The sequence below is a fragment of the Fusarium sambucinum genome, chromosome IV (assembly GCF_050947815.1).
Source record: "Fusarium sambucinum isolate potato_lamoka chromosome IV, whole genome shotgun sequence".
NCBI lineage: Eukaryota > Fungi > Ascomycota > Sordariomycetes > Hypocreales > Nectriaceae > Fusarium > Fusarium sambucinum.
In genome coordinates, this window is record NC_139291.1 from 160,162 (window position 1) to 187,170 (window position 27,009).

General features: G+C 47.9%; 8 protein-coding genes across 8 annotated transcripts; 4 read left to right on the forward strand and 4 right to left on the reverse strand.

The window, feature by feature from the left end:
- Window positions 1–1,625: 1,625 nt before the first annotated feature.
- On the reverse strand, window positions 1,626–2,722 carry FSST1_000032 (adaptin-binding domain-containing protein; the record flags this gene model as incomplete). The annotated part of the gene is made up of 3 exons (XM_083229268.1): window positions 1,626–2,062; window positions 2,116–2,556; window positions 2,632–2,722. The coding sequence occupies 3 exons, from the start codon at window positions 2,720–2,722 to the stop codon at window positions 1,626–1,628; spliced, it is 969 nt and encodes a 322-aa protein (XP_083090214.1).
- A 546-nt stretch (window positions 2,723–3,268) lies between these two features.
- On the reverse strand, window positions 3,269–4,471 carry FSST1_000033 (uncharacterized protein; the record flags this gene model as incomplete). Its single annotated transcript, XM_083229379.1, has 1 exon — window positions 3,269–4,471. The coding sequence occupies one exon, from the start codon at window positions 4,469–4,471 to the stop codon at window positions 3,269–3,271; it is 1,203 nt and encodes a 400-aa protein (XP_083090215.1).
- A 1,026-nt stretch (window positions 4,472–5,497) lies between these two features.
- On the reverse strand, window positions 5,498–10,595 carry FSST1_000034 (uncharacterized protein; the record flags this gene model as incomplete). Its single annotated transcript, XM_083229488.1, has 2 exons — window positions 5,498–10,463; window positions 10,528–10,595. The coding sequence occupies 2 exons, from the start codon at window positions 10,593–10,595 to the stop codon at window positions 5,498–5,500; spliced, it is 5,034 nt and encodes a 1,677-aa protein (XP_083090216.1).
- Window positions 10,596–16,572: 5,977 nt separating this feature from the next.
- Window positions 16,573–16,836, forward strand: FSST1_000035 (uncharacterized protein; the record flags this gene model as incomplete). Its single annotated transcript, XM_083229595.1, has 1 exon — window positions 16,573–16,836. One exon carries the CDS (start codon window positions 16,573–16,575, stop codon window positions 16,834–16,836), a length of 264 nt encoding a protein of 87 aa, XP_083090217.1.
- A 425-nt stretch (window positions 16,837–17,261) lies between these two features.
- On the forward strand, window positions 17,262–17,849 carry FSST1_000036 (uncharacterized protein; the record flags this gene model as incomplete). Its single annotated transcript, XM_083229704.1, has 4 exons — window positions 17,262–17,297; window positions 17,357–17,618; window positions 17,677–17,689; window positions 17,738–17,849. 4 exons carry the CDS (start codon window positions 17,262–17,264, stop codon window positions 17,847–17,849), a joined length of 423 nt encoding a protein of 140 aa, XP_083090218.1.
- A 1,392-nt stretch (window positions 17,850–19,241) lies between these two features.
- On the reverse strand, window positions 19,242–20,862 carry FSST1_000037 (translocon subunit SEC61; the record flags this gene model as incomplete). The annotated part of the gene is made up of 3 exons (XM_083229814.1): window positions 19,242–19,317; window positions 19,366–20,710; window positions 20,853–20,862. The coding sequence occupies 3 exons, from the start codon at window positions 20,860–20,862 to the stop codon at window positions 19,242–19,244; spliced, it is 1,431 nt and encodes a 476-aa protein (XP_083090219.1).
- Window positions 20,863–21,427: 565 nt separating this feature from the next.
- FSST1_000038 (tRNA dimethylallyltransferase) lies at window positions 21,428–22,848 on the forward strand (the record flags this gene model as incomplete). The annotated part of the gene is made up of 2 exons (XM_083229924.1): window positions 21,428–21,499; window positions 21,547–22,848. 2 exons carry the CDS (start codon window positions 21,428–21,430, stop codon window positions 22,846–22,848), a joined length of 1,374 nt encoding a protein of 457 aa, XP_083090220.1.
- A 1,753-nt stretch (window positions 22,849–24,601) lies between these two features.
- FSST1_000039 (transcription factor domain-containing protein) lies at window positions 24,602–26,893 on the forward strand (the record flags this gene model as incomplete). The annotated part of the gene is made up of 4 exons (XM_083230033.1): window positions 24,602–24,703; window positions 24,793–25,098; window positions 25,147–25,620; window positions 25,670–26,893. 4 exons carry the CDS (start codon window positions 24,602–24,604, stop codon window positions 26,891–26,893), a joined length of 2,106 nt encoding a protein of 701 aa, XP_083090221.1.
- Between the last annotated feature and the right edge of the window lie 116 nt (window positions 26,894–27,009).

The following is a 27,009-nucleotide window of genomic DNA, read 5'->3' on the forward strand; positions in this document are numbered from 1 at the left end:
TGCAGAATTGGTATGCATTATTCAGGAGATACTCCCTCGGATCTTGACATCCCTAGAACCAAGCGACGCTTCTCATGCTGACTCGATGTGGGTTTATGCCTTTAGCCGCACCGTAAAACGTCCATAGCACAAGCTGAAGTGAGGTGAGGCGCTGAGCACGTTCCTGACCAAACGCGCTGAAACGTGAGTCGCTCCCCTGCTTGGCTACCTACGCCAAACAAGGGTTGTGTGACGGGCAAGCTAAGCTAGCCACGTCCCAGATGGGGTGTCTGAGACTTTTGACGTCTACCAAGTATAGGCAAGTGGACAAACTAGACGACTCAATTGCTTCTTATTTTGGTTAACTAATCCGACCAAGACTATTAGGTGCCCGGGGTTGCTTCTTTCCGGTCTGAATTGGCGTCGTCCCCATATAATTGATCGCCAACTCCATCAAGTCGAGTCAAGCAGTCGTTTTGAGATGGGAGAATAACTTCAAAACCAACAAACACACTATGACATATGTAGACGCCTCGACCTATGGAACAATCTTGGAGTCCTCCCTTGCATTAGAAACGACACTAGCAAGTCGCCGCTCTGTCGAGTTTTGTGGCTGGCCATATCTTTGAGGTCAGAAAGCATAAGACCCGCCGACACCAAACTTTCTCGTACCAGCTATTGAAGCTTGATCTTTTCTTTCTTTCTATGAAGCAAATAGGCCTGGCCTGCATCCGCAAATAGGTACAATAAAATCCGTCACAACAAACAGCAAAATAAAAGGCATTGGAGGAAATGGAACCCTCGCTGGATTCGGGGATCAGCCACGGTCAATTCATATTCTTTTAACAACTATCGAGGGACTACACAATTCACACTGGATCTCTGCAACGACCCATTTAGTCAGCGGGCTAGCTAATGCCGCTATGGCTATGCGTCGCACAATGTCTAAATAAAGATATGCGGAATGTGTCTGTGCAAGAGCACGCACGGCACGCTTTGACTACATTCTCAGAACAAGTGTCACCAAAGCCAGTAACTTTTGAAGCACAAACCTACAACAGAATCGTATCATATTGGAACTCGATTCAGGTTACCGGACTTATTGTGCTTATACAGTTGAGACCCCGCCCGCCTATGTTCGAAATCCGAAACCGTTCATCGGTTTTCCTTGCCTATAACCCGTTGTTGTATAGCCAGATAAGAATAACAAATGCGAAAATTGTCAGAAATCCCTCATGTTGGGTTCACGTGCGCTTAGGCTATTCCATAAATTTGTCTCAGCTCCCTGGTTTATTGCATACCAATGGCAAGAGTCTCGTCAGACGATCAACTATTGAAATGTGTGGTACGTTAGACCCAGCATCTTGGGATCACGATTGTAGTGTTATATAATGTAACTTTATGGTGTAACACCGTGGTAAGCGAGCCGTGCTATAGTGATGGCGATATTTGTCGCATCAGATGGACACGATAGATCGATGTGCCTGTCTATATGTTCATCTTTATGGGGATAGGAGTGCTAGTTAATGCACAACAAACCGTTAGCACGAACCATTGAAGGCATCAACTGCATGCTGAATGAAAACGAAAAGCATCATTTATCCACCAATGTTTGTATAGCGTTCATCTAGATAATGCATCTTCAGTTACAGATCTCTCATAACTTCCTCAACAGCCCTAGCAGCCATTCTTTTTCTCTGTTCCTCTCCCATACCCTCCCCCGCTTCCCTCACCGCTTGTAACTTTCTCATCATCTTTTCAATCTTGGCAATCTCTTCCTCATCAAGGTCTTCTAGACCTCCGGCAGCAGGTGCTTCAGATGGGCCCTTGTCCGTTGTGCCTGTGTCTACATCTTTAGGCTCTTCGACATCCTGGCTTGCCTCCCATATCGCTCGTCTTAGACCTTCGAAATCCGTCTTGTCGAATCCAAAGCCCATCTTTTGAGGATCAAGCTCTTCTTCTTTGTCTTCTTTCGCAGAACTGGTCTCGAAATCGCCGAATTCAGAATCTGATAGGGGCGCCTCGAGCTGTGACCAGTCGTTTGCTTCGAGCGCTTCCTTTACACGCGCGACTCCTGTCTTCTCTGCATACTTCGTCAGTGATTTACCCCTGAAAGTAATATATCGCGGAGCATACCTCCAAACTCGTTACGGCCAGTATCACCTTTTCCTCCGACGGATACAAACTCCAATCCCGCCCCGGCACAGATCTCATCCCATTCCTCATCATGCCCATCACCTCCGATGCCAATCGCCAACCCGACTCCGTCCCACTCCCATCCTCCGAGCCCCTTCTTCAGGACCTTTCCGACATGCTCTACCAGATCTTTTGCGGGGTGGTCCTTTGAAGCTGAAACGGGACCTGCAGTGAATACAACCATGACACCTCCAAGAACGGCGAGAACTTCGGCCGCTTCTTCTGTGAGGAAGGATTCTGACCAGTCGGATGGTGAGCCGATGAGGTCGAGCCAGATGGGGACTGTTGTAGAGTAGTATGGTGTTTTGAGTGAGAGTGGATGTGTTGTGCCTGCGAGACCAAGAGTAGGGTCTGGTGATTCCGGTGCTTTTCCCGTGAGGTCTATTCTGTGTTAGTCTACTATGCCAAGCTTAATTTGAAGCAGAATGAATAATAATTATCCATATGCATACTTACCTTTTACCAGCTTTGACAAGACGGCTGTTTCGTTCTCAAGGGACACGGCCAAGATTCTTCTTGAGCTGGAACTCATCTCTTCTTCAGCCATGGTGACGGATATGGGTGCACTTCTTGCAGATTGTATGATCTTGTATTCAATATTGTGTTGCGTTTGTGTTTAAAAAGACTGCACTCTTAAATCGGATGAGCTTGATGATTGAGATTGGTAAGGGATGTGTAGATGATGAGTGAGCGATTCGTTGGTGGGGGAGGGAAAGATAAGATAAGGGATAAGTTACCCTGTAGCACGCGTCCCGAATGAACATCAAGCAATGATTGTACCCATGATGGAAGTAATGTGTTTAGACAGTGAATCTCATTCTATAATAAATCTTACTATACTCAATTTCAATTTCAAACTGTGGTTGAGGTTGAAATGGAATGGTTTTATTGCAGAATATTTGCTGGCAACTTAATACCTTAATTCAAACACACTCCATGATTGCTTCGCCAAATAACATGATAATTTAAAAGACTATGAGCTGGGAATCTTCATAAATCATAATACATAAAACAAACAATGCATTTTCTTCATACGCCCGCTTTCATGCATGCACCCAGAACAAAAGGAGTGAATCCCCAAAACACCGTCCATCTACCTACTGCACGGTGAATGTCTTCCACTGTTCTCCCCATCTCCTCCCCATCCAAACGTCCTCTGCAGAATCCCAAAACCAGCTCTCATACCCCTCGCAGAGTCCACAGCTCCAGGAGCAACGTACGCATCGTCGATATCATCCTGGCTTAATCGTCCTCGACGTCTCGCTTTGATGGCCTGCTGTATCGGTCGTCGCCAAAGTCGACACCACTGATCCTCACTCATACATGCATAACGCAGTGTGCCCTGTCTGTCAGGACGACTCATGGACCATTCCACGTAGACTGTTTCGTACCATCGTGTTCGAAGAGATACCCATGGCCAGGAAAATAACCACAGGAGAGTAAAGTAGAAAAGCATGACTATCCATCGGGTAAGACGCCATCGGTTAGTACGGCAATTGTTGTAAATCTCCACACGGGCATTTGTCGTAGGAAAAGTAATGTTAATCTCTCCACGATATCCTGTATCCCTGACAAGATTCTCCAATCTTGACCCCACGAGTGCAAAATCCCACCCCGTGATGCGTCGCTCCAGCACAAACGCTTTTAGACCGGCTTTATTGGAACAATATCGATAACACCACTGCGATACTCCTGGTGTGCCCTCCTCAGGTGGTCCTCTGCCTCCGAATCCAGGTGCCCGGGTCATTTTGGCCGTTCCGCGACGTACCTTGTCAAAGTTGTTGACGGCGCGTATACGTCTCCACGAGCGACGCGTAGCTATCTCTTGGTACAAAAGCGGGGTGAGTTCAATATGAATGTCAAAGTCGATACCATTCTTGCTCTCGCCAGACTTGCGGTCAACGCCTTGAACGCGAACATACGGTCTGGGCGGCTCCTTGGCGAGTTCATTGACGTGCTGCTCCAGAAACTCAGAGTCCGTATCAAGACGCTTGTCGAGATAGTAAACCGTTTTGTCATTTGACGTGCCCTTGAAGGGATGGAGGCCAAGGGATGAAGTGCTCATAGGCAAAAGGTCAAATGGGTTGGCGTGAGGACCTTCATTATCGACTACGGTGTAGCTAGGAGGCGGATCATCATCTTCTGAGCGATCTGTATAAGGCTGATGTTGATGTTGACGCTGGTCTTCTGGGTAATGATGAAGAGGCATGTGTGAAGTCGATGTTTGAGCTGATGATGCTACACTCTCCGAATCCAGATGCGGAGGCGTCTGAGAAACGGGAACCCGAGGATTCATGCTGTAGATTATTTACAGCAAATAGGAAAAAGGGTTTTACGCCCTTTGGCGGATGTCGAGGGAAAGTCGGGAGGAAAGTCGTCGTAGTCTAACCCAAGTAATTGGATATGGAGTAATGAGAGAAAGAGAGCACGTGCCCAACCAAAATCGCCACAGCCCAGCGGTAACACTACAGAACTAGAGATGTCAATGACAGACGTGGCCTTGTATTGGCTGTAGCGATTTTAACTTTTGAGGGGAAAATGAGGGGTGAATAAGGAAATCACGACAAGAGAAGAGGAGCTTGTTTTTTGTATACAAATAATTAAAAAATACGTTGCCAAGTCGATCATGTCGTCTCGTGGGTGACGAGGCGAGAATACGTACCCTTATTTATAGCGCTTTCAGCCCGCTGTCTAGTTTTGTTTTGCTGCCTGAGCGTAGTCCATGTCAAGGGGGGCTCCCTGTATCGAATCCTGCAAGGGCTAAACAAGGAACTGCTTGCTCTAAAAGACACGAATGATCAACACGTATTCTGTTTACATCTACCGAATAATCTAAATAGTTGGCCTTGTTTAACGGATTCAATGCCAAATTGCGGAGAAGCTCTCTAACGTGCATTCTAGGCCCACATTGGCCTTAAAGTGACTTTGTCAGAAGACACGACTAATGATTCAACATCATGACCTGTCCCTCAGGGTATTAGAAAAATTGACCGCTGGAAGCATAAGAGATGAAATAATTATATCAGCTTATGCTCCTTAGACTATGGTTCTTAGACTACTTATTTTTATACTCTAAGACTTAGGAGTGCAACTTTTCTGCTGACCCAACATCATGACCTAGGTTCTAAGGTGAGCAACGTTGACAACATCACTTTTAGACACAACAAATAATAGTTAAAACTTAATTAATAGGCAAATGCCTTCTATACTTTTGTATTCAAAGTCAGGCTGTACATATAAATGTCGCCTATCCATTATACAAAGAAAAACTTTGTACTTGTCAACCCTCCTCTTCTATCCGTAGTGACAGCTTTTCTTTCTCCTATGAATCGTCAACTAGACGTCCAGAATCCCACTTCTTCTTGGCCGCCTTGAGAAGTACATCCAACTCTCCGCTCATGTCACACATGCTACGGAATGTACCCTCCTTGTTGTTGATGAGCTCCCATGGGTGAGCGTATTCCACCACCTGACCCTTGTCGAGAACCAGCACCTTGTCGTAATCCACAATGGTAGCCAGTCGGTGAGCGATAGTGATCACTGTACCTGTGAGCTCTCGGATCGTCTCTTGGATCTTTGAGTCGGTAGCGTAGTCGATGGATGCTGTTGCTTCGTCCATGACCAACACTGTAGGCGCCTTGAGCATGGCTCGAGCCAGACACAAAAGCTGGCGTTGTCCTTGCGACAGGTTGGTACCTGAGGCAGCCACAGGTGATTCAAGGTTCAGGAAGATGTTCTTGTTGGTCTTGGCAGTGGGCGAATCAGGAACTGTGGGTGTAGGTGGTGATGTTGCAGGCTCGTCAGGTCCAATGAGCTGTACCCTTCGAAGACCTGCAAAGATTTCATCATCTGTGTATTGATCAAAAGGATCCAGGTTGCTTCGGATCGATCCGTGGAATAATGTAGGATCTTGAGGCACGATGGTGATGTTCTCTCGCAAATCTTGAAGACCAATGCTGCCAATGTCAAGCCCGTCGATGAGAATCTTGCCTTCGTCTGCCTCCAGTGCTCGGAAAATAGCGAGAGCCAGTGAACTCTTGCCCGCGCCAGTTCTTCCAACAATACCAACCTTTTCTTGAGGCTCAATCTTGAGAGTGATGTTCTGCAAGACTGGGCTAAGTTCCTTGCGGTAGCTAGTTGTGTAATCCACAAACTCGACGGATCCCTTTTGCGGCCAGTCGACAGGGGGTCGGCTGTCCTCCATAATGGCATCGGCCTCCTGCTCAACATCTAGATACTCCTTGATACGCTCCATAGAGTTCATGTTCTGTTCGTTGATGGCATAAAGTCGTACAAGCCACAAGACACTCTCAGTGAAACTCAAGGCGTAGCTCAGAGAAATACCAGCTGCACCAGCATCGGTCTTACCGAGGTTAAGGATGAGGAACATGCCAGCGAAAAAGGCAACCAAGTCTCCAACAAGATCAGCCCGGAAGGCCAGCCATCTATTGCAAGCCCACAGGTAGATAAAGGGTCGACTCTGAACATTGACCTTTTCTAGGTTGTCGCGAATGAATCGTCGCTCGTCACCATAAGCTCGGATAGTTGTCATGCCGCTCAGGGTCTCGCCGAATTGCTGGAACAGGGGACTGCGCTGAACTGCCTCGAGTCGCTTGAGATCGCGCGAGGCACGAAGGTAAAAGGCAGCGATAAGGTAGAACAACACAGAAATACCGGCGGCGGCATAGAGGAACTTGGGCGTGATGTATGTGATGAGGCCAACTGTCATCATAAGAGAAATGCCACAACTGATCACACCAATGGCAACGGGTGCAATCTCTTGATCAACAGCCTCGAGATCCTTGCTGAAGCGGTTCATCAATTGACCGAGCGGGGTGACATCAAAGAACTTGAACTTAGCCCGTGTTACAGATGCTATCAGTCGGTTGTGGAGATGCTCCGATGCCGTCAGCGAACCCAAGAATACCCAAAGGTCTCTGAACAATGCTGCAAGAGCACCAGCAATTCCGATGGCAGCGAGAACAGTCAGGTAGTACATAGCATTGACGTTCTCGTGTCCGGCTTGCATGACGATTGCTCCATTGAGTTGTTCAGGGGTGTCGTCTGCAGAACCCAGTCGAACCGCGTTGGCAAAGCTGACCTTGGAGAATTGCGAGGTAGAGTAAGCGTTTGACTTGACCTCCATTCCCATAGGACCACCCTGTTCCACGTATTGGTTCGCCCACTCTCTGACCCAAAGGTTGGTAGCCAATCCAGAGATTTGCTGAGCAACAAAGACAAACAGAGCAACGACCCAGAACCACCATGGTCCCATAGCCCGAAGATAAATCTTGAGAACTGGCCACTTGACTGAACCGGTGGCCTTGGTCTCTTCCATGGCATCCTTCTTCGGTTTGCTCTTGGTATCCTTGGAGCTGTCCACACCGTCAAGGGCATCACCCTGGCCGTTTACCGTAGTCTCGTCGTCGCCGACGCTGGAGGGAACACGAGAAGGAATTCTTGAGGGGTTGGCTGAGCCGGGGTGAGCCTTTTGGATCTCCTCACCAAGCTTGCCAGAAGCAATTACCTCTGCGGAGGGGCCCTGGATTTCAACTCGGCCGTTCTCGAGCAGCACAACGTAGTCAGAGGAGGGAACACAAAGTGTCGTGTTGTGTGTCACAAGAATACAAGTACGGTTCTTCATGAGCGGTCCTCGGATGCAGTTGCTAAAGATCCATTGCGCAGTGTGGGAGTCGACAGCGCTCAGACAATCGTCGAGCAGGAGATGAGCAGAGTTGGAGTAGAGTGCACGAGCCAGTGAGATACGTTGCTTTTGTCCACCAGAGAGTGTGATGCCCTTTTCTCCGACCAGAGTTTCGTCGCCGTTGTCGAGAATTTGAAGATCGCGCTCCAAAGCACAAGCCACAATAACATCGCGGTATCGTTGTTCTTCAAAAGGCATAGAGAAGAGAATGTTTTCGCGAACGTTGGCATTGACTAACCAAGCAGACTGTGCCACGTATGCGATCGTGTTGGCCAGGCCGGTCTCGGGGTCAGGATGAACTTCCTCTCGGCTGCGGCCACCAGGGCAGTAGACGCCTCCCTCTAGCAAAGTCATTTCACCAAGGAGACCCATCAGCATTGATGTCTTTCCTGAGCCGGTAGGTCCTGCGATAATGTTAAGCTTGCCAATCTTGAAGTCAATGTCCACATCCATGAGTCGGAATGCACGAGTGTTGTCCTCGGAAACAATCTCTTTACTACCCCATGTTAGGGTGGCGTTCTTGAAACCCATTCGTCTGACGCCATCCTCGTCCACATTGTCCAAGCCGAGCTGAATGTACTTGTCAGTCTCTTCTTCCATGAGGAACTCCTCGACACGGTCAATGGAAACCTTGGTTTCCTGAACGTGGGCGAACATGTCACCAAATTGATCCAGAGGAACACGAAGAAGCATGAAGAGAGAAATAGCAGTAAAGGCGATAGACGGCTTCAGGGGCTTCTTCTCAACAAAGGTGTAAACAAGGAACGAGAAGAACGTAATGAGAACGGGCACAGAGTTCCAAATAGCAACAGCCAGTGCCCAAACCATGAATCGCGAGCGCAGCGCCTGGAGCTCAGCTTGACGCTTCTCATCAATGATGCGGCCAAAGCGCTGCTCCCAAGCAAAGTACTTGATGATGCGAATGTTTTGCAACACCTCGTTGGTAACATTAGTACGCTTGTCGGTGGCTGCAAGGATTCTCTTGGACGTAATTGTGAAACCACGAGCAAGACCGTAGTTGACGGGCAAAAGGAAAATCATGACGACAATACCAGGAATAGCACTGAGACCCATGACCTGCCAGAGCAAAACAATGGCAACAATCAGCTGAGTAGGTGCAGAGGCACACAAGAAATGGAGGTAAGCTGTGACCTCGGAGATCTTGAAACTGTCAATGGACATGAGGTTGATAATGGTTCCCAGGTTGGCCTGCTCGTCGTTGGAATCGTCCTTCTTGTCATCCTTGATGCTGTCATTGGCGGATTCGGCATCGTTGGGTGTAGCTTTCTTATCGTCCTTCATGCCCAACGCTCGCTTGATCTTGCCCATGAAGCCATCCTGAGCTTCGTCACGTTTTGTGGATTTAGCCTTGTCTTCGTCGAGCAACACCTTGTCCTTGCCAGAAGCGGCCTTGCGACGAAGGGCTTTGGCATAAATGTCGCCAATGATGAGGGCTCGGACTCGGATACAAATCTTGCGACCAATCCAGAGAGCTTGGTTATCAGCGTATGAACGTATGAGGTCGACTACGGGGAGGCCAATGACGTAAAGCCAGAGAACGTTAATCGGCCTATCATTTTCCGACACGGTACCGTAGTTTTCGACAAATTCGAGAATCACCTTGAGAAGAAGGGTTGGCGCAAAGGTGAAGAGACCGGCAAGGACGGCGAGTGCGCACTGAATGAGGAGATCCCTCTTGAAGTACTTGAGAAGGTGCATGGCAAGAGATCCCGTTCGCTTCATTTGACGGTAATCGGCAATAACAGCAGCAGCCTTGTCCTTGGGAAGCAGATTCCAAACATGTTCCATTTCCATAGGAGCCTTCCAGCCCTTCCAGACGATCGCATCAACCCAGCCAAACACAGCGAGAGAAAACAGACTGGCCAAAGGCTCGCGCGAAGGTTCGATACCGTCCTCCCATTCCAATAGAACCGTTTTGTTGCCCTTTCTAGTGGTCATTGCCATTCCGAAGAGGAGTGTAATGAGGCCAAACTCGACAAAGGTTGTAATTTGATCGACTTGGCTGATACCATCTTGGAGGAAAGCAGAGCGAAGTAGGAAGATGGAGATGACCCAGTTAAAGCTGTAGAGGAAAGCAGTGTGGTTCCAGAGATGCGGGCCTCGCCATTTCATAGCACCCAGAATGAGGCGCAAGGTTGAGAGGACAAAAACGTAGACCCAAATAACAAGTCCAGTAATCGCTGCAGCATGGCTGTGTCGTCCTTTGCTGCCAGAGGAGAGCTGGATAACATTGACGGCAACAAGACCGGCAATGGCGAGTTCTTCGACGATCTGCGAAATTACTTGTCCAGGCGGGGTGTCGGATTGAACAATGGAGCCTCGAGTTGTGGTCTTGACAAGGGCCAAACGACCTCCATTAATCTCGAGTGCGTCATCGTCATCGGAATCATTAATTTGTTCGGGAGGGAGATCGGTATGGCTATGTCGACGGTCGTCGGTTGAAAGCTGTTGATACCTAGCTTTTGATTTGGACCAGGAGCTTAGAGCACGAGCTATGGTGGTCCAGGCAATAAGCGCAACGGAAAGAAAAAGGGCGATTAGAGGAAAGAGGATCTGCAGGTAACTAGAGTAGCACAAGAATTGTCAGCCAGTCAATTGCGTGGGTAGATAAACAAGGGAGCACAAACTCTTGTCGGAAACAGACACTGAAATCATCAATCCCCCATACAGGCCCCTCACACCGCGCAAACCCCATGGTTTAGGATTATTGCTGGCAATGAAGTGTCGAACTCACTGGGGGTGAGAGACGGCCACGGAGGCGGAAAGCGAGAAATTTGCGGCGATGGTGCGACAATGAGTAGAAGAAAATCAGACGGTATGTGTTCGGGGCAGATGATCCCAAGGTGGGTTGCACGCGTCGGACCGGTAGCGGTGGCTGCGTCGGAGGTCTCGTCGAAGAGTAAGGTTCCTTGTCGCAAGTATCCTGGTCAAATGTGACTAGCAACCGGTGATTGTAGAATCGCAATTGCTTTTCCTCAAGGCGTCGCAAGTAATATTCCGACAATCGTAGAAGATGGTGATGTCGTGATTCACCTGTTGATCTAGAAAAACGAGCCTACAGAGTTTGTATGTATACTCTGAGCTTTGTCCGGCGAATGACGTCTTGTAGAGACCGTAAACAACTAAAAGTATACGTCAAGAAAAAAAGGGAAAACAAGGAAAAAAGAGGTTTGTACTAATGCCAATGGAGGCGAATAGATGAAGAATACAGTCCAAACCAAAAAAAAGTCTTTAACTGTACCTACTCTACATGTAGGACGGACGGAGGAGGGAGGGAAGGAAGAAAGAGTTGAGAAGAGAGAGAAGCCGTTGAAGAAAAGAAGCCCGCCGACGCAAAGCCAGTCCCAAACAACACAAGACTGGAGAGATAACAAGCCCAGGTTGGTTGGATGGAGAAAGTGGAGGTCGCAAACATGTGTCGGTCAAGTCAGGGAGGTGCGAGTTCGTGAAGCTTTAGTGGAGCAGGTCCAGGCAAGCCTGGCAAGGTAGACGATGCGAGCGATGAGCGATGGATGCGATGCAACTGAACCTGCATTCTACAGTAGGTACCTTATAAGGTACTAGCTCGGGTTGTCTAGGTTATTCCTTGAACATTGTCTTGTTCAATTTCCTATCCCTCAGTAATTAGGTCCAAGTCTCGGCAATGCGTACCATACATGCCAGCCTCACTTGTGTATTCTCTCATAATACTTTACTCTCTATCCATGCATCAAAAGACTTGACCACAACAAACATGTACTGTAACAGGCACCTCTATGAATGATGCCAGAGTGATACCCCAGTTCTATGACGGGGTTGCGGGGACCATGTGCCTTGACTACTCCGCTTCAAGCAGGTGTCAGTTCGTCAAGATTCCATATCTTTTTACCACCGTGAATTAGCTACTGAAGCTACAATCAAAACCAAATCCTACTGATTGATATCGACCCTTGTCGCCTACCGAGTCACTGGTCACAAGCTCATGTAAGAACGTTGAGCCATTGTCTCAGACAGGTCCATACTCAGGCCTCGACCAGTTAGTGTCATGACTCAAAAATACCTGATCCAGCTTAGAGAAATGGGCATTATGACATGTAACTCATTACAACATCCATATTACAAATGCCAGCCATGACGTTATGGCAGCTTGGCTCGAATATTTGACCGTGTCCTCTTGGCTTGGACGGCCTGACTCAATAAAAATTGCAAGCTTTGTTGACAGCTAGTGATGGGCAGCAATTCTTAGCTTTGTTGTTTATGAATTAAATGCCAGTATAACCTTGTCTAATTTCACAGCACGCGCCTCACGCCTGGTAGACAGGGCGACCATCTAAGATCGTGATCTTCCCCAGAGAACAATTTAAAGCACTAGCCGGTCTGTTTGTTTTTCTGAACCTTTGTAAAGAGCAATAATCCGACTATTGCTCTACCGCTCAGACATAATGCGGTCAAGGAAGTTAGTCGTTAACACCAAAGCTACCCTACAGGGATGGCACAAGCTGAAGTCTTGGGCTATTGTTTTCTTCAAGCAGGGATCATGTCTTTGCAAGCTTGCAGAAGAGGAACCATGCCAGCCACTGTACAGTCTATGCACAAGTACAGAGAACGGCGTGCCCAATCGCCTTGATTGATCTCAAGGCTTCAATGGCTCATCGCCGCCGTTTAATAGGTCAATCGCACTGTTGGCATAACCATGACCAGCCGGGGTAACGGTTAAGTTCAGATTTAGAGCCCTATGTTTCGTGACATACCGCCTCGTTGCATCGATTAGACTTTGAGAAGCCTGCCCCCCCCATCAAATTAGGATTTAATTTAGCCAGTTATAAAAAAGGTAGTAAGTCCTTCTGAGATTCTGCGATTACGACGTAATTCCTCGCTCTTGTAGCCCATATTAGATCTATCCTTCACGTGCTACCACATGGCTGATGCCCCACATCGCGCCGAGACGTCACGTGTACCCCATCCGTCTCCGGATATCTAGAAATAGAGGCTTCGCATACAACAACTTTAAACCGCGATTTCTCAACAGGAAAAAATGCAAAAAAATATCTGCAACCTACTACTGGTAGTGGTTGATCACGTGAGCCCACGGCCGGGGTCGAACCGGCAATCTTCTGATTAGACTATAGGAAAGTTAGTAGAGTTCAGACGCTTGTAGAGTTTTGACCTTTGGAAATTTTGGTCTTTGGAAATTTTCGGTTACACCAGAACGAGATGTTTGACACCAGCTGGGCTCGAACAGGGAGGGGGTGAACTCACAGTCAGACGCCTTAGCCATTAGGCCACGCGGGCTTGCGTTGTTGGTGCTGAAAGTTGTTATTTTCATCTATACACTCTAAGCGAACTGGCGAAACCTGTACAAGCCAGTTAGCGGTAAATTTCATCAGAAGGAATCTCAGAGGGGTACAGGCAGATTTATTCTGACCAAGGAGGCTTCAGTAGGCATAACGTACTATCCCTTCAAAAGAGGGGAAATCGTTACACTAGACAGTGGTCACGGCGACAACAAAGTCACAATACAGATTAATCTCCACACGGGCTCAACAGGTCCTGCAGCCATGGCCCTCTCATTATAGCACAAAGGTCCAACAGAAACACACCCAGTTTGCCGCTAATAATCAAGCTTCAATTGGTCACAAACGTTGGGTGTAACTATATATACGGCAGAGGAACGTGGGGGAGCTTCACAAGGGACCTGGGAGTAGCAGTAGGCGAGTGAGAATCTGGAAGCTGTGATCCGGCGGTGAGGGTTCGTGAGATTTGTTCGAAAGACCAATTAGACGAATAGACGAAGTGATTGTTTTGGACCTTTGCATGTGTTGATGCTGAGAATGAACGACGGTCAAGTAGTACGATTGACCTATTGAATGGCTGCGATGAGGTATTAAAGGGAAGATGTGTATTTTACTCTGGCTGTATAGCTAATCGCGCTACAATGGGGGAGCGAGGTAAAAGAAGATACAAATCTTTATTAACAAGCAGTAAAATAAGCCCTTGCAGCCTAATGATCAAGGTATCAGACTTCTGATCTGAGGACTTAGAGTAGCATTGAGAAAGAGACGATGAAACTGAAGGCTAGTAATTTACCAAGGTAATGAATGTGTATAATGGGTCTCAGTTCCAGGCCGTTACTTCTCTGCTAGTAAGAATATGGGCAGAAATACAAACCTACTTCTTCAACAAAGCGCAAGCATGCCTCTGTGGCGTAATGGCTAACGCGTCTGACTGTTAGTTCCCCCCTCCCCCCCATTCAAACTCTGATGGTTCCTCCTTCGAGACCTTGTGTCCCAACCCTTGGTCTGGGAGGAAACCAAAAACTCCAAAGTCCAAACACAGCACTACCCCTCCTCCCTTCAAGACTTAGCGGCGTGAAAACCCTTGGTCCGAGAAGAATACTGAAAATGCCAAAGTCCAAAAACTTCACTCCGAACTCTAAGCTAACATCCCCATTGTCTAAACCAGATTATCAGAAGATTGCGGGTTCGAGTCCCGCCAGAGGTTTCTTTTTTTTACCACTTTACACCTATTTTTTTTGCATTTTTTGCGGTTGAGAAATGGTCGATTGAAGTTCTTGTGTTGTGTCATGTCCCCATCTCAAGATATCGAGGTGGAGGGGCACACGTGACTGTTCGGCCCGATGTGGGGCACGGGACGCCATGTGGTAGCACGTGACGGCGACAAAAATAGTAACATGGAGCCGTATCGAGTTGCTTTTGTTAGGTACCAATTTGATGTGTTGTTCCTTGAAGCTTGTTGGGCCTGAGCTTTTGTTACCAAGACCTCAGGGTATCTGAAAGATTGGTGTAAGAATTATGAATTGATCTACATACACAAACCTCGTCTCTGGCGTCAACAGCAGCCAAATGTTCTGGTACCCTGGTGCCCACATGCGACAAGATCCTCTTCGGAGGCTCTCCATATAGCAAATCATTAATTAGAGTTCCATTGTCGCGTGAGAACCGACACGATCGGTTGAGACATCGACGATTCTGGTAGGTATGAGTTGTCTTAAGATTCAGAGAAATGGGAAAGGCACCATTCAGTACGATCAATCAAATTTGTTCAATGACTAAACTAAGCTATAGTTGACGTGTAGACTGAGTAGTGGATGTGTAGAGTAGATAGAGGTGGAAGTAAGTGTGTAAAGTGGAAGATGATAGAGAAAGAAGAAGGTGGAAGTGATCGTGTAAAGTGAGAGATTATAGAGGAAGGAGGTTGAAAAGAAGAGGGAAATACGATGGGCTTTATACCTGTCTAAATTTCTGTCATGATTCACAAGCGGACAGGCATCCACGATGAATCACTGCGCCAAACAGGAGACGTATGCTTTGCCAGTGATTCACTCACAAAGCAATATTGAGGATGAGGCACAAGGCTGTTTGTCTGTCGGTGCTGAATCCTGGTCACTGAGTCAATCATACAATAAGTGACAATAGAATACCAATAACCGTGACTGAAAGAATGTGTATTCATTTGTAGCCATGTAGTCATGAAGATACCGCTGATGTGTTTCCTGTTGCGCGCCTAGATAGATTGCTATAACTTCGATATAAAAACCAAGTTAGCTAAATAAGGATGGGCTTCGGGCGCAACGGGGCACAAAGCTAGTTTGACCGCTGTATCACTCGTATCAGATTTCAGTATACTCCATTAACCGCAAAAGTCACTGACATAGCAACATCACGGTGTCGCTTACAGATTTGGTATACGCAAATGACAAGCAGCAATACAAGAACTCTCACACTGTTACGTTATATCAAATTATTGCAAATAGACATGTCCAGTTCCTTGTCTCGAACATATCTCCGGGTAATGTATACTTACGGTAAGCAATTGATACTGCGTTTTCCCTATCTCACCAATCTACAATCACGGGAGGGTGCATAGTAAATGCTTGGTGTAGATGTATTAGACGATATGAAAGCAAAAGCAGTAAGTAGCGGCCGGGACTGACTGACTCTGTAGATGTGTTGTATGATAGCGGACTTGTCAGTTGATTGAGGTTAGAAGAGGAGCAAGTTACTGTTGTCTATATGGCTCAACAGGAGCTTCTCCTACCAGTCACCAACATCATAGAGTTCACATAACTGATCTGTCACGTTTATACTGTAGGCTTCTTCTGGGCGGGAATTGTATAGAACATCTCAATCAACCTGCGCTGACAGATCAACCTCTATTGACAAATTGATGAAACTGAAAAGGGTTGAAATGCGCATGCCAGAAAATGCGAATCAGTAAACTTTCCGTCAATAGAATCTGGTCCGAACGGAGGAAATACAAGTTAAAAAAGAAGGGATTTATTGGAACATATCGTGAATTCGTAGTTGTAGTCTCGTCGAAACTGGGGGTCACCTGCTCTCAGAGACTTGAGTGTACGTTATCGTGTAGTGGTTCCAACAGTGTCCCAACTATTAGACCGCTACGCATATGTCTTGATTGTTGAAATGGCCGACGTTGTTTTTATTGATATACCTCAGATAAGTAAAGGGGAAGGCACCTACTGAGGTGGTGGGGGTGCGGACGGTGCTGTTGGGAAGTTGCTCCTTCCTCACGTGGCCCGCGATCACCAAGAGCTGGAGGTAACCAAGTTATGTCCTAAAAGTCCCCGCCCTTTTAATTCCATCATCAACAGCAACACCAACAGCAGCAGCAGCACCACCACCACCAACAACAACAACAACAACAACAACAACATGCCTCTCGAAAAGGCAGACCTCTCCGGACTGGCGGCCTTGCTGAAGGCGTACCTGGCGCACAAAGAGCCAGGTACAACTTCAGCAAGGTACGCAACGCAGAAGGACATCGACGCTGCGTTGGGCTCCCCCGATTTAATCACGGAGGGAGCCGTAGAAGGCCAATGGTTAACTGAGGTTTCGCCCTCGACCTCCTCCTCCTCCGTCGCCGCCGCCGCCGCCACCACCACCACCTCCTCCTCCACCTCCTCCTCGCCGTCCTAGACGGCGTTGTTTTGTTGCTCCCTGGTGTTCCTTTTTTGGTTTTTGGTTTTTGATTTTTGGGCGAATTGGGTTTTTGGCTTCGCCTCGGACCTCAAAGCTCCTCGTGGAGCTGTACAGTGTTGTCCCAGAAGACTCTGATCGATAGCTCAGGACTCAAGGTATCTAGCTATGTCCTGCCATCTTGGAGTAATACTGACTTTGATAGACATGAAGCACTCCCCTCAATGCAGTTGCTTCATTTGTACCTTCCACCGGTACCAGTCAAAGACACAACCACTGCGTAAGCACCTGCCATATATGATCTATTGCCCTTATTGAGTATCAAGCTGACGTAGGTATTGACATCAATAGAACTCTCATGGCTGCCCCTGCTTTCGGAGATGATCTTTATTCCGGGCTTGTCTGATCGAGACAGCATCTTAGAGATGGTCATTGAAAGTATACCGATGTTACTTCCTTTTGTAAGTGATCCGTCCACCACCGTACAAAAAGGGACAGGGAAGGACTAACCTTACTTAAGACCTGGTTTGGCCTCTTGAACTCCAAAAGCAGCTTTGCCTCAGACCTCAAGTGGGCGACAGCTTCGCTTCGAGCCTCAAACATCAAGAAGGTGGTAGCTTCGCTTCAAGCCTCAAGAAAGCAACGCCCCGAACATCAAGAGGCTACTTCGCCTCGGACCTCAAGGGTGACTTCATCACGAGCAAACCACAGGCTTCGCCTTGAGCCTCAAGAAGGCAACGTTTCTCAAGAAGGCAGACCTTTCGGAACTCATGGCCTTAAAGGTCAGCAACGCAGAATGACATCGACGCTGCATTAGGCTCCTCTGGCTTGATCGCGGAGGCAGTCACAAAATGTATGTCACTGTCCTTCTCAATTCTATCATCAACACTAACAGTAACAGCAGCAACAACAACAACATGCCTCCCAAAAAGGCAGACCTCTCGAGACTGGCGGCTTTGCTAAAGGCGTACCTGGCGCACAAGGATATCGCCGCTTGGACTCCTCCGATTTAATCGCGGAGGTAGTCACAGAAGGCCTATGGCCAAGTGAGGGTTCGCCCTCATCGTCCTCCTCATCCGCCGCCGCCGCCTCCTCCTCATCCTCCTCGCCGTCCTAGACGGCGTTGCTGCTCCCGGGTGTTCCTTTTTTTTCGTTTTTTGTTTTTGGGGCGAATTGGGTTTTTGGCTTCGCCTTGGACCTCATAGAGACTGCTTCATCTTGAACTCCCAGGGCGAGTTTTTGTGGTTCTTCTTTGAAAGCAGCGCAAGGGATATTGGATTGGATTAGAGATTGCACTTGGCGTTATTTCGGGTTGATGTGTATGTGTCGGATTGGTTCAAGGAAAACGAAGGCACATGAAATACATATAAATAAGATGCTTATTAATACTAGAAAGCGAAATAGTGTTATCAAATAACAAAGCTATACTTTTGAGACTTCGATGTAAAGGGTAGTAGTAAGGTGATTACAGAATGTTACTTAGCCCTCAGAGTATCAGAAAAATCGGCCGCTGGCAACATAAGGGACGAAATTAGTAGGTCACTTTATGCTTCTTAGACTATAGTTCTTAGATCACTTATTTTTATATCCTAAGACTTAAGAGGCCATTTTTCTACTATGCAGTAGTCAGTCAGAGGTAAAATCGGTAATTAAACTTCAGTAGTCCGCAGCGGTCCTATACTGAATCGAAGGCAAGGGTTCTTTGGAGATACGTACAGGCAAAGGGATAAGCTTGCATCAATACAGACCCCAGCATACGAAACTGAAGAACCGTCAAAAAGTGATAACTCCCAGCACTGTAAGACCGTTCCATTTCGTTCTTCACTGTTACCTCTCGATGTTGTCATTATAGAAATAGATGTTCCAGCAAGAGGAGCTTGTGAATCGGAATGGTGTGGACGTCATCCTTGTAGGCCAATTTATGTTACTTGGACCAGTGACTATTTATCTTTATACCGTAAACCATGCCGACGTTTCTGTGACCAGCAAGAGAATAGGATAACCGAGTAAGCGGCTTATCTTTGCCTGTGGCTGATATTCATGATCATACCCTGTATCATATGCGAGAACAGCACATCGTGGCATTAAATATGTCATTTGATCATTCTCGAGTTACATAGTGCATGCTCAAGCCTTCCATATAGCCTTGAGACATGACGTTCCTCAACTAACCCATCATGACAGGTCTTGGGCTATTTTTGTAATATTGACACGGCAGACATTAATCACTGCCCCAATACCCTTTCCAACCAATTGACATCTCCGGCTTTAGCAAGGAAACAGAAAACATGTTGACTATTTTATCTTTCTCATCCTCTTATCTGTTAATACATAATACACCCGTCTTCAACGGGCCCCAACGTTGAGGCTGAATCAATCGTGGCACTCGTCCGTTTCGATGGCTTTTAGCCCATGATCATGCCCTTCATACCAGACATATCACCCTCCTTGGCGGCGATCTCAAAGTAGCCGTAGATAATTCTGCATCGTGTTAGTGGGGATTCTTGAATTTGGAGTTGCTAAACTTACGTGACAGCAAGGAGAGTACCGGTACCGGAGCCAAGAGCACCGAGAAGGTCGCTGGTGACAGAGAGGGCACCAATGCAAGCACCACCGAAAGCGGCAGCAGTAGGAATGATGCGCTTGAGCTCCTTGTACATGGACTGGTCACGGTGACCGGCCATAACGAGACCCTGGTCCTTGAGCTGCTTGGCAACATCACGAGGGCTGGAGCCGGAAACCTCGATCCAAGTCTTGGAGAAGAGAGCACAAGCACCGAGCATGTAGATGATGTAGGCGCTCATGTGGATAGGGTCGAGGAGAGCGTCCTTCATGCTCTGGGGAGGAGACATGTAGTAGACGAGACCGGAAGCAGCGTGGAGCTGAGAAGAACCATCCTTGGCCTCCCAGACACCGACAAGACGGACAAGGAGGTTCTCAGAGAAGCGAGAGTAGAGCATCTGGCTGATAAGGAAAACGTTGGAAGAGAGAGCGGACTGCAGCATGATGGGCATGTTGGAGGTGTAGAACAGGCGGACGGGGTAAGAACCACGAGCACCACGCTGGCGAGAAGACTTGACGGGGATCTCGACACGGAAACCCTGGAGGTAGATGACAGCGGCGAAGACGGCAATGGTGGCCAAAAGGTTCATGATGTTGGGAAGGTTCTGGCGGTAGAAAGCCTCCTGGAGAGCTCGCTGCTTGTTGGGCCAGGTGAAGAGAAGGTGGAAGAGGGCAATGACAGCACCCTCAAACTCGGGACCACGGCCAGTGTTGATGGTGGTGGGGGAGAAAGCCTTCCACATGATGGACTCGCAGATGTTGGTGGCAATGAACAGAGAGATACCGCTGCCAAGGCCGTAGCCCTTCTGGAGCAACTCGTCGAGGAGGATAACAATCATACCAGCAACAACCAGCTGGAGGATCAGAAGGAAGACAATACCAGCACCAAGGTCGGAGGGAGGTCCGTAGAGACCGGAGAAGACGTAGACAGTGGCGGTACCGGCGGAGAGGATGAAAGCCAGAAGCTTCTGGGCGGTCTGGTAAAGCTCTCGGTCGGACTTGAGGTCAAGGTTGACGTCGATCATGTGGGTGCCAGCAAGAAGCTGGAAAACCATACCAGAGGAGATGATGGGGGTGATACCCAACTCCATCAGAGTACCACGGTTACTCGCGATAACCATTCGCAGCCAGTATAGAGGATCCGAGTTGTCGGAAGAGACGATACCGTAGAGAGGCATCTGGCTCATGACCAGGAAGATGAGGAGGGTGAGGGCCGTCCACATAAGCTTCTGGTTGAAAGGAATCTTGGTCTCCGGCTGCTGAACCTCAGGGAGGAACGGCACGAACGGTTTGACCAGGTCGAGGAATCGGACTGAGGAAGATCATGGTCAGCTTGAGGTTGATGATTCGGCACCAATTGCATTGCCAATGCGCGCGTATTGTTGAGGTCGCGCGAGCTCCAAACCTTGAGCTGTAGAGCTTCGCGAGACAAAGACAGGAATTGTGTGACTTACGGGAACTCATGGTGGGCGACGACACTAAAGGGAATGAACAAGAATTGGACTTATCATCCAATGCTGGAGAAGAAAGAAAAAGGAAGATGCTGAGCTTAAAGAGCCCAAGCGATTTGAAGGGTCGATGGGAGAATTAAAGGAGAGCTGGGGGCGGAGGGTAGGCGATCTGGCTTCAATGACCCAAAATGTAGATGTGTCCAATATTGGGAGTGGAGTGACACGTGACCTTTCCCCAGCCAGGGGCGAAATAGCGAGAGCTTCCCTGAGCTTCCAGTGGAGGGAGCCTCTAAATAGTGGATTGCTCTTTAGCTGCTCCTGCTAAATTGAACAAAGGGGCACGAGGGGTTTCAGCTACTGAGACCAATTACAAGTAGCTTATCTTTTGGGGCCCACTCTAAGTTTTTCCGTCAAATTGACTTTGGTTTTGCCTGTTCTGGAAGACATTTTGAGATCGACTCAACAGTGATAATTCTGTCATTTGGATATAGAGGCAGATGTTAGCCTTGCTATTCATGGCACTCTCACCTTAGATGCTTCGCCGCCTGGGTCCTTTACTCAGGCGAAATGTCACTACAATGTCTGCAAGAAAACCTCCAGCTGCACCACTTGTGGTTGTGCTAGGATCTACGGGCACGGGCAAGTCAGATGTAAGTCTCAGGGTGCTCTATATATAGGACTCTCTGACATTAGATAGTTGGCAGTCGAACTTGCAACCAGATTGAATGGCGAAATCATCAACGCTGATGCTATGCAATTATACAACGGCCTACCAATCATCACTAACAAAATTACAGCTGAGGAGCAACGTGGTATTCCTCACCATCTTCTTGGTCACATATCCCTAGATGAGCAACCATGGGATGTTGACGACTTTAAGCGAGAAGCTACTCGCACAATAAGAGAGATTCGCGAACGAGGCCGCTTGCCTATTCTTGTAGGCGGATCTCAGTATTATGTCGATCCGATTCTCTTCAAAGAGGTTATCCTGGACGACCTCGAGCTGGACACCACCAAGTCATTTCCCATCCTACAGGAATCGGCCGAAGTTATGCTTCATGAGCTCCGAAAGGTTGACCCTGTCATGGCCGAAAGGTGGCACCCTAAAGATCGTCGAAAGATCCAACGTTCTTTGGAGATCTATTTGAGAAGCGGCAAGCAAGCATCCGAGTATTATGCCGAACAACAAGCTCGCAAAGAAGCCGCACAAAAAGACGCCAACAAGGAACCTTGGGAGAACCTGTTGTTCTGGGTCTACTCTGAGCGAGAGGTGCTAACGGAGCGTCTGGATAAGCGAGTGGACAAGATGCAAACGGGTGGACTTATGGAAGAAGTACGAGAGCTTTACGACTTCAAGCACAAGAAAGAAGCAGAGGGCCAAAAGCTCGACATGACAAAGGGCATATGGCAGTCAATCGGCTACAAGCAATTTGAACCGTACTTGTCTGCCATCGACGAAGGGCGAGAAGCCGCCGAGCTTGAGAAGTTAAAGAGTGCCGGACTCGATAAGATGAAGGCGGCAACAAGACAATACGCCAGCTACCAAACTCGCTGGATCAGGCTCAAGCAGATCCCACGGATACACGACGTCGGGCCAGAAGCCATGGGAAACCTATATCTCCTTGACAGCACCGACGTTTCTGCGTATGGTAAAAATGTGGTTGAACCTGCTGTGCAACTAGCGCAGCAGTTCCTTCAAGGAGAAGAACGTCCACGGCCGACAGAGATATCTACGCTTGCTCAAGAGGTTCTTACACAAGTTGGCAATCCTCCTCCTAAGGCGACACCGTGCAAACGAGTTTGCGAAATTTGTCATACGACATTGTTGACCGAGGAGGCCTGGAAGCAACATCTGAGGAGTTCGACTCACCGGCGTGTTGTTCGCAGGAAGGCGAGGACGGCTCTTGTGCCAGTGGAACAGAAAAAGGAAAAGATAGAAAAGACTCAAGAGGATGAGGCAGACTCTGGTCCAGAGCTGGGGTCCATGTTCTCGGAATGATGAAATACTTCAAGTATCGAATGGACTGTTAACTAACTTCCAATGCGTCACACAAACGGACTTTAGACTATAACGGCCCGTCTGATCCACCTCGGGAATGGAGATACCCAAGGACTTGGCCATCAATTTAATTCCTAGTTCATTGTACGGTACCTTACTATGTGGAGCAATGCTTTGTCAATAATGTCGAGTATGCTCATGACCATTTGAGACGTGACATTGACAGCAGATAAGCCGTCTATCCGAGTCCCGAGTATGGGGTCTTCGGCATTTCATCAAAGTAACTACTGCAGAACTATGCCACGTAGTAGAAATAGATAGACTGTCGTCGGCAGAGTCGGTCATATCTGTTCTTCGGGGTTGACTCACATCCCGGTCTTTTATCGAGAGCACCTACGGGATATTGATGATGTTATGTGTTCGGCATGCAGGGGTATTTAGTCTAGACTTCGGCGATTTTCTCAACTAGACGAGGGAAAGTTCCAGGATCCCCAATGAAGTCATAAATAGCTTGCGGAGAAGTATTCAAGCTTGAAAGTTGGAACCAAACGTTTATTATCTGGCGCAAACTAAGTTTGCATAAGCCACACGTGTGTAGTTTAAGCGGCTTAACCTCCCGAAGCTTCCGAACTTTTACGAAAATCCAAAAGTTTCGTGTCAACTGCTATTCTTAACCGAGTGAACTGAGTTTCATGATGAAGATCAACAACTATCGTTGGTGTGCGTATTCGTTTAGACAAGGCTGCTATTAGCGTCTTGGGTATCGTTCACGCATGATATTGATCTGATTATTTCTACAATCTTGAGTCATCACCGCTGGCCCGTCGCGGCGGACTTGAATGCCAAAGTCCGCCGCTATTCAAAGAGGCGGTTCGCTTTCGGGTCCGAGCCCGCGTAATTGGCCCATTCGTACTGTGTCTCCAGTTGATTTTTAATCCATGTGAAACTTTGAACAAGGCAATTGCATCTGTTTCATGGAACCTGATGCATTAAGGCCAGGTATATATGTAATGGTGGTGTTGGAACTAGGAATCAAGGCAACAATTGTCTGCCTAACAAAGCCCTAGTCAATTCACTCACTTCATGATAGTAGGAACTTGATCCTTCTTATACCCCTGAATCACAGCTGATACGGGATTCGCGGGTTCCGATATGCGGGTGTATTAATTATTCATATTCCCATGACATTTTATGCAGCGCGGCTCAGTTGACGACGTCCACTGCTACCTACTGACAGCAGTGAAGAAGCACAAAGAAAGCCCCTGGGTTCCCTCCTGGCTTTGGCCTTGCCCCTAAAAAGAGTCCCAGTCGGCTCTTGGTTGTACCGGTACACTCGGGATCTTACGGTGTAGTCATCGCTGCTTATCACTTTTGTCAGTTTTATAGCCTACTTCCTTACGTACTCGATTCTATTTACATTTTCCTTTTATTTTTGTTTCATTTTCGGTATTGTTCAATCTTATCTTTGAGCTGTATTTGCATTTGCCCATCGTGCCCCTCCCCCTCACCTGACCCCAGCGTGGTAGGAGCGGGCTTCAAAAAGACCCCAGTTTCCGCTTCCGTTATTGCGCCTGTAACTTTTCACTCTAACGTTGGGTGGAGCTCACATTGGCGTCATAGGATAATTTACTCTACACTCACTCACCTCCAAATCTCGACATTTGAATCGAGCTGAACTGAGCTGAGCTGCTTGTTATGTGAGAATTTTCCTTCTTCGGATATGTCAAATCATAGTGCGTCCGGCCCGGGCTCGATGGCTCACAGTCACAAGACGCCTCGAGTCTTGGCCTGTGTTTTGTGTCAACACCGAAAGATCAAATGCGATCGAAACACGCCCTGTTCGAATTGCGTCAAGGTGCGTTGACCCATATAGATACATACCTTGCCTATATTGGCGCTTTGAATCCTTCGTCAGTCCATAGGATTCGCGACTAACTTACCAAGGCCAATGTCACATGCACTCCCAGTACTCCAGCTCCTGCCAGGAAGCGTCGGAGACCAAATCAGGATCTTCAAGAACGTCTGGCGAGATGTGAGCAATTGTTGAAACAATATGCCGATGGTTCCGTACCATCGCCAGCTGCCATGACAAATTCGCCTGCTACCAATGGTTCCGTGCATGATGGTTACCCTGCTACGCCAACCAACATTGATGGGCAAACTAAGTGGAAGCCAACAGGAAAGATGGTTAGAGAAGAGGGTGGTGTCCGTTTCATGGACAGTTATCTTTGGGCCAATATCCATGATGAGGTGAGACTGACTGCTACTGACCACTGACAAAACTAACAATGAATCAAGCTTCAAGCCATGAGGGAGATTGTTGATACCGATGATCCGGAAGAAGCCAGCGTTATGGGCTCTGAGGACTTGAGTCCGGATTACAATATCGATCTTTTAATTCCATCAGACGCTTCGAGCCGATCTATCGAGGACCACCAACCTGATCCAGTTCACATCTTTAGACTCTGGCAGTTATTCGTTGACCGCGTCAATCCTTTGACCAAGATCATCCATGTCCCGTCCGTCCAGCCATTTGCTTTGGAGATGGCTACCGATGTGAACAAAATTCCACTCAACTATCAGGCCCTAATGTTTGCCATCTTCACCATGGCGACAGTATCTCTAACCGAAACCGAATGTCTTCAGATGCTGGGGACTACCCGCGACCAAGCTCTACGAAAGTATACTATTGGGACCAAGTTGGCGCTGACAAAGTTCAACTTTCTAAAAAACTACGATATGGTGGCGCTGCAGGCGCTGCTACTGTATTTGGTAAGGTTTGTTGATGTACTATACGCAATGTTGGCTGACTGGTGGAAAGCTGTCCCTTCAAAACCGCTACGACCGCCATGCTGCATGGATTCTGAGCGGCATGGTTGTAAGAATTGCTCAAAAGATGGGATACCACCGTGACGGTGACTATTTAGGACTCAACGCTTTCGAGACGGAAATGCGCCGGCGCATATGGTGGCAGATCATTCTTCAAGACGCAAAGAATGCTCTGGTTTCTGGATTGAGTCATTCGCTTCTCCCAAGCAGCTGGGATACCAAGATGCCGCAAAACGTAAACGATGCCGATTTATTCCCTGGATCAGTCGAACCCGTCCAACCTCGCGAAGGCCCGACAGAAATGGCATTTTGTCTGATCGGCTATCAGATTGCAAAGTTTTTAGTGAATGCCGAATCTCTCCACGGCCATTCCGGTTTGGAAGCCGCCATCATAGATGATTTTGAAGGTCAAGACCCTTCGAATGTTCCGAGCATCCAAGAGTACAGAGATCTGGTAGACACTCTGGAGCAAAATCTATTGGACGTGGAGGCTCGCTATATCGACCCGACTGCTGGAAACGTACACATTGCTGCCCTCAGCGTTCGCCCAATGATTTGCAGCAAGATGAGGGAGATACTGGTGCCTATGAGAGAACAGCCTGAGTGGCAGACTGGGGAGATTCGCGACAAAAAGGATAACCTCTTCAAGATCGTCTTGATGAACAACGAACACAGTACCGATGCGTATGGTGTCATGGACGAGACGGGATTCCTTTGGTTCATGAAGTTCCATTTCCAGGTCGACATCTTTACCGTCATGACGAGACAGCTTTGCCAACGACCGAGAGGCTCCCTTGCCGCCCGTGCTTGGAACATGGTCGAGAAGATCTACCATTATCACCCTGAACTCCTGGATATGACCCAAAAAACCAACTATGTACAAGCTCAAGCAGTATTGAAGGCTTGGCACAACCGTGAACAAGCACACAGAGAAGATGGCCAGATCCTAGAAACACCAAACTTTATCTATCGCATACGAGACGTTATAGCGAGCGACGTCCGAACTACTGAATCTTCGCCGCAGCAGCCCGTAACACATGCCCCTGCGAATACTACTCAGATGACAGACCTCGATCCTTTCCTTGGCAATTACTTGGACGTCTCGACTCTTAATTGGGACATATGGGGGAGCATGACCCAACCACCACAACAACAACAGCAAACTCAACTACCGATGCAATTATATGGCAATTTTCCTATGGGTAACTTGGGTTAGAGTCGACAATCACGGCGAAAAGGCAGGAGCATGGTAAGGACGAATCTCCATGGAGTAGCGTGTATTTTTGGACACAATAGAACGGCGCTGGTTGATTAACGGATTGGACTACCAAG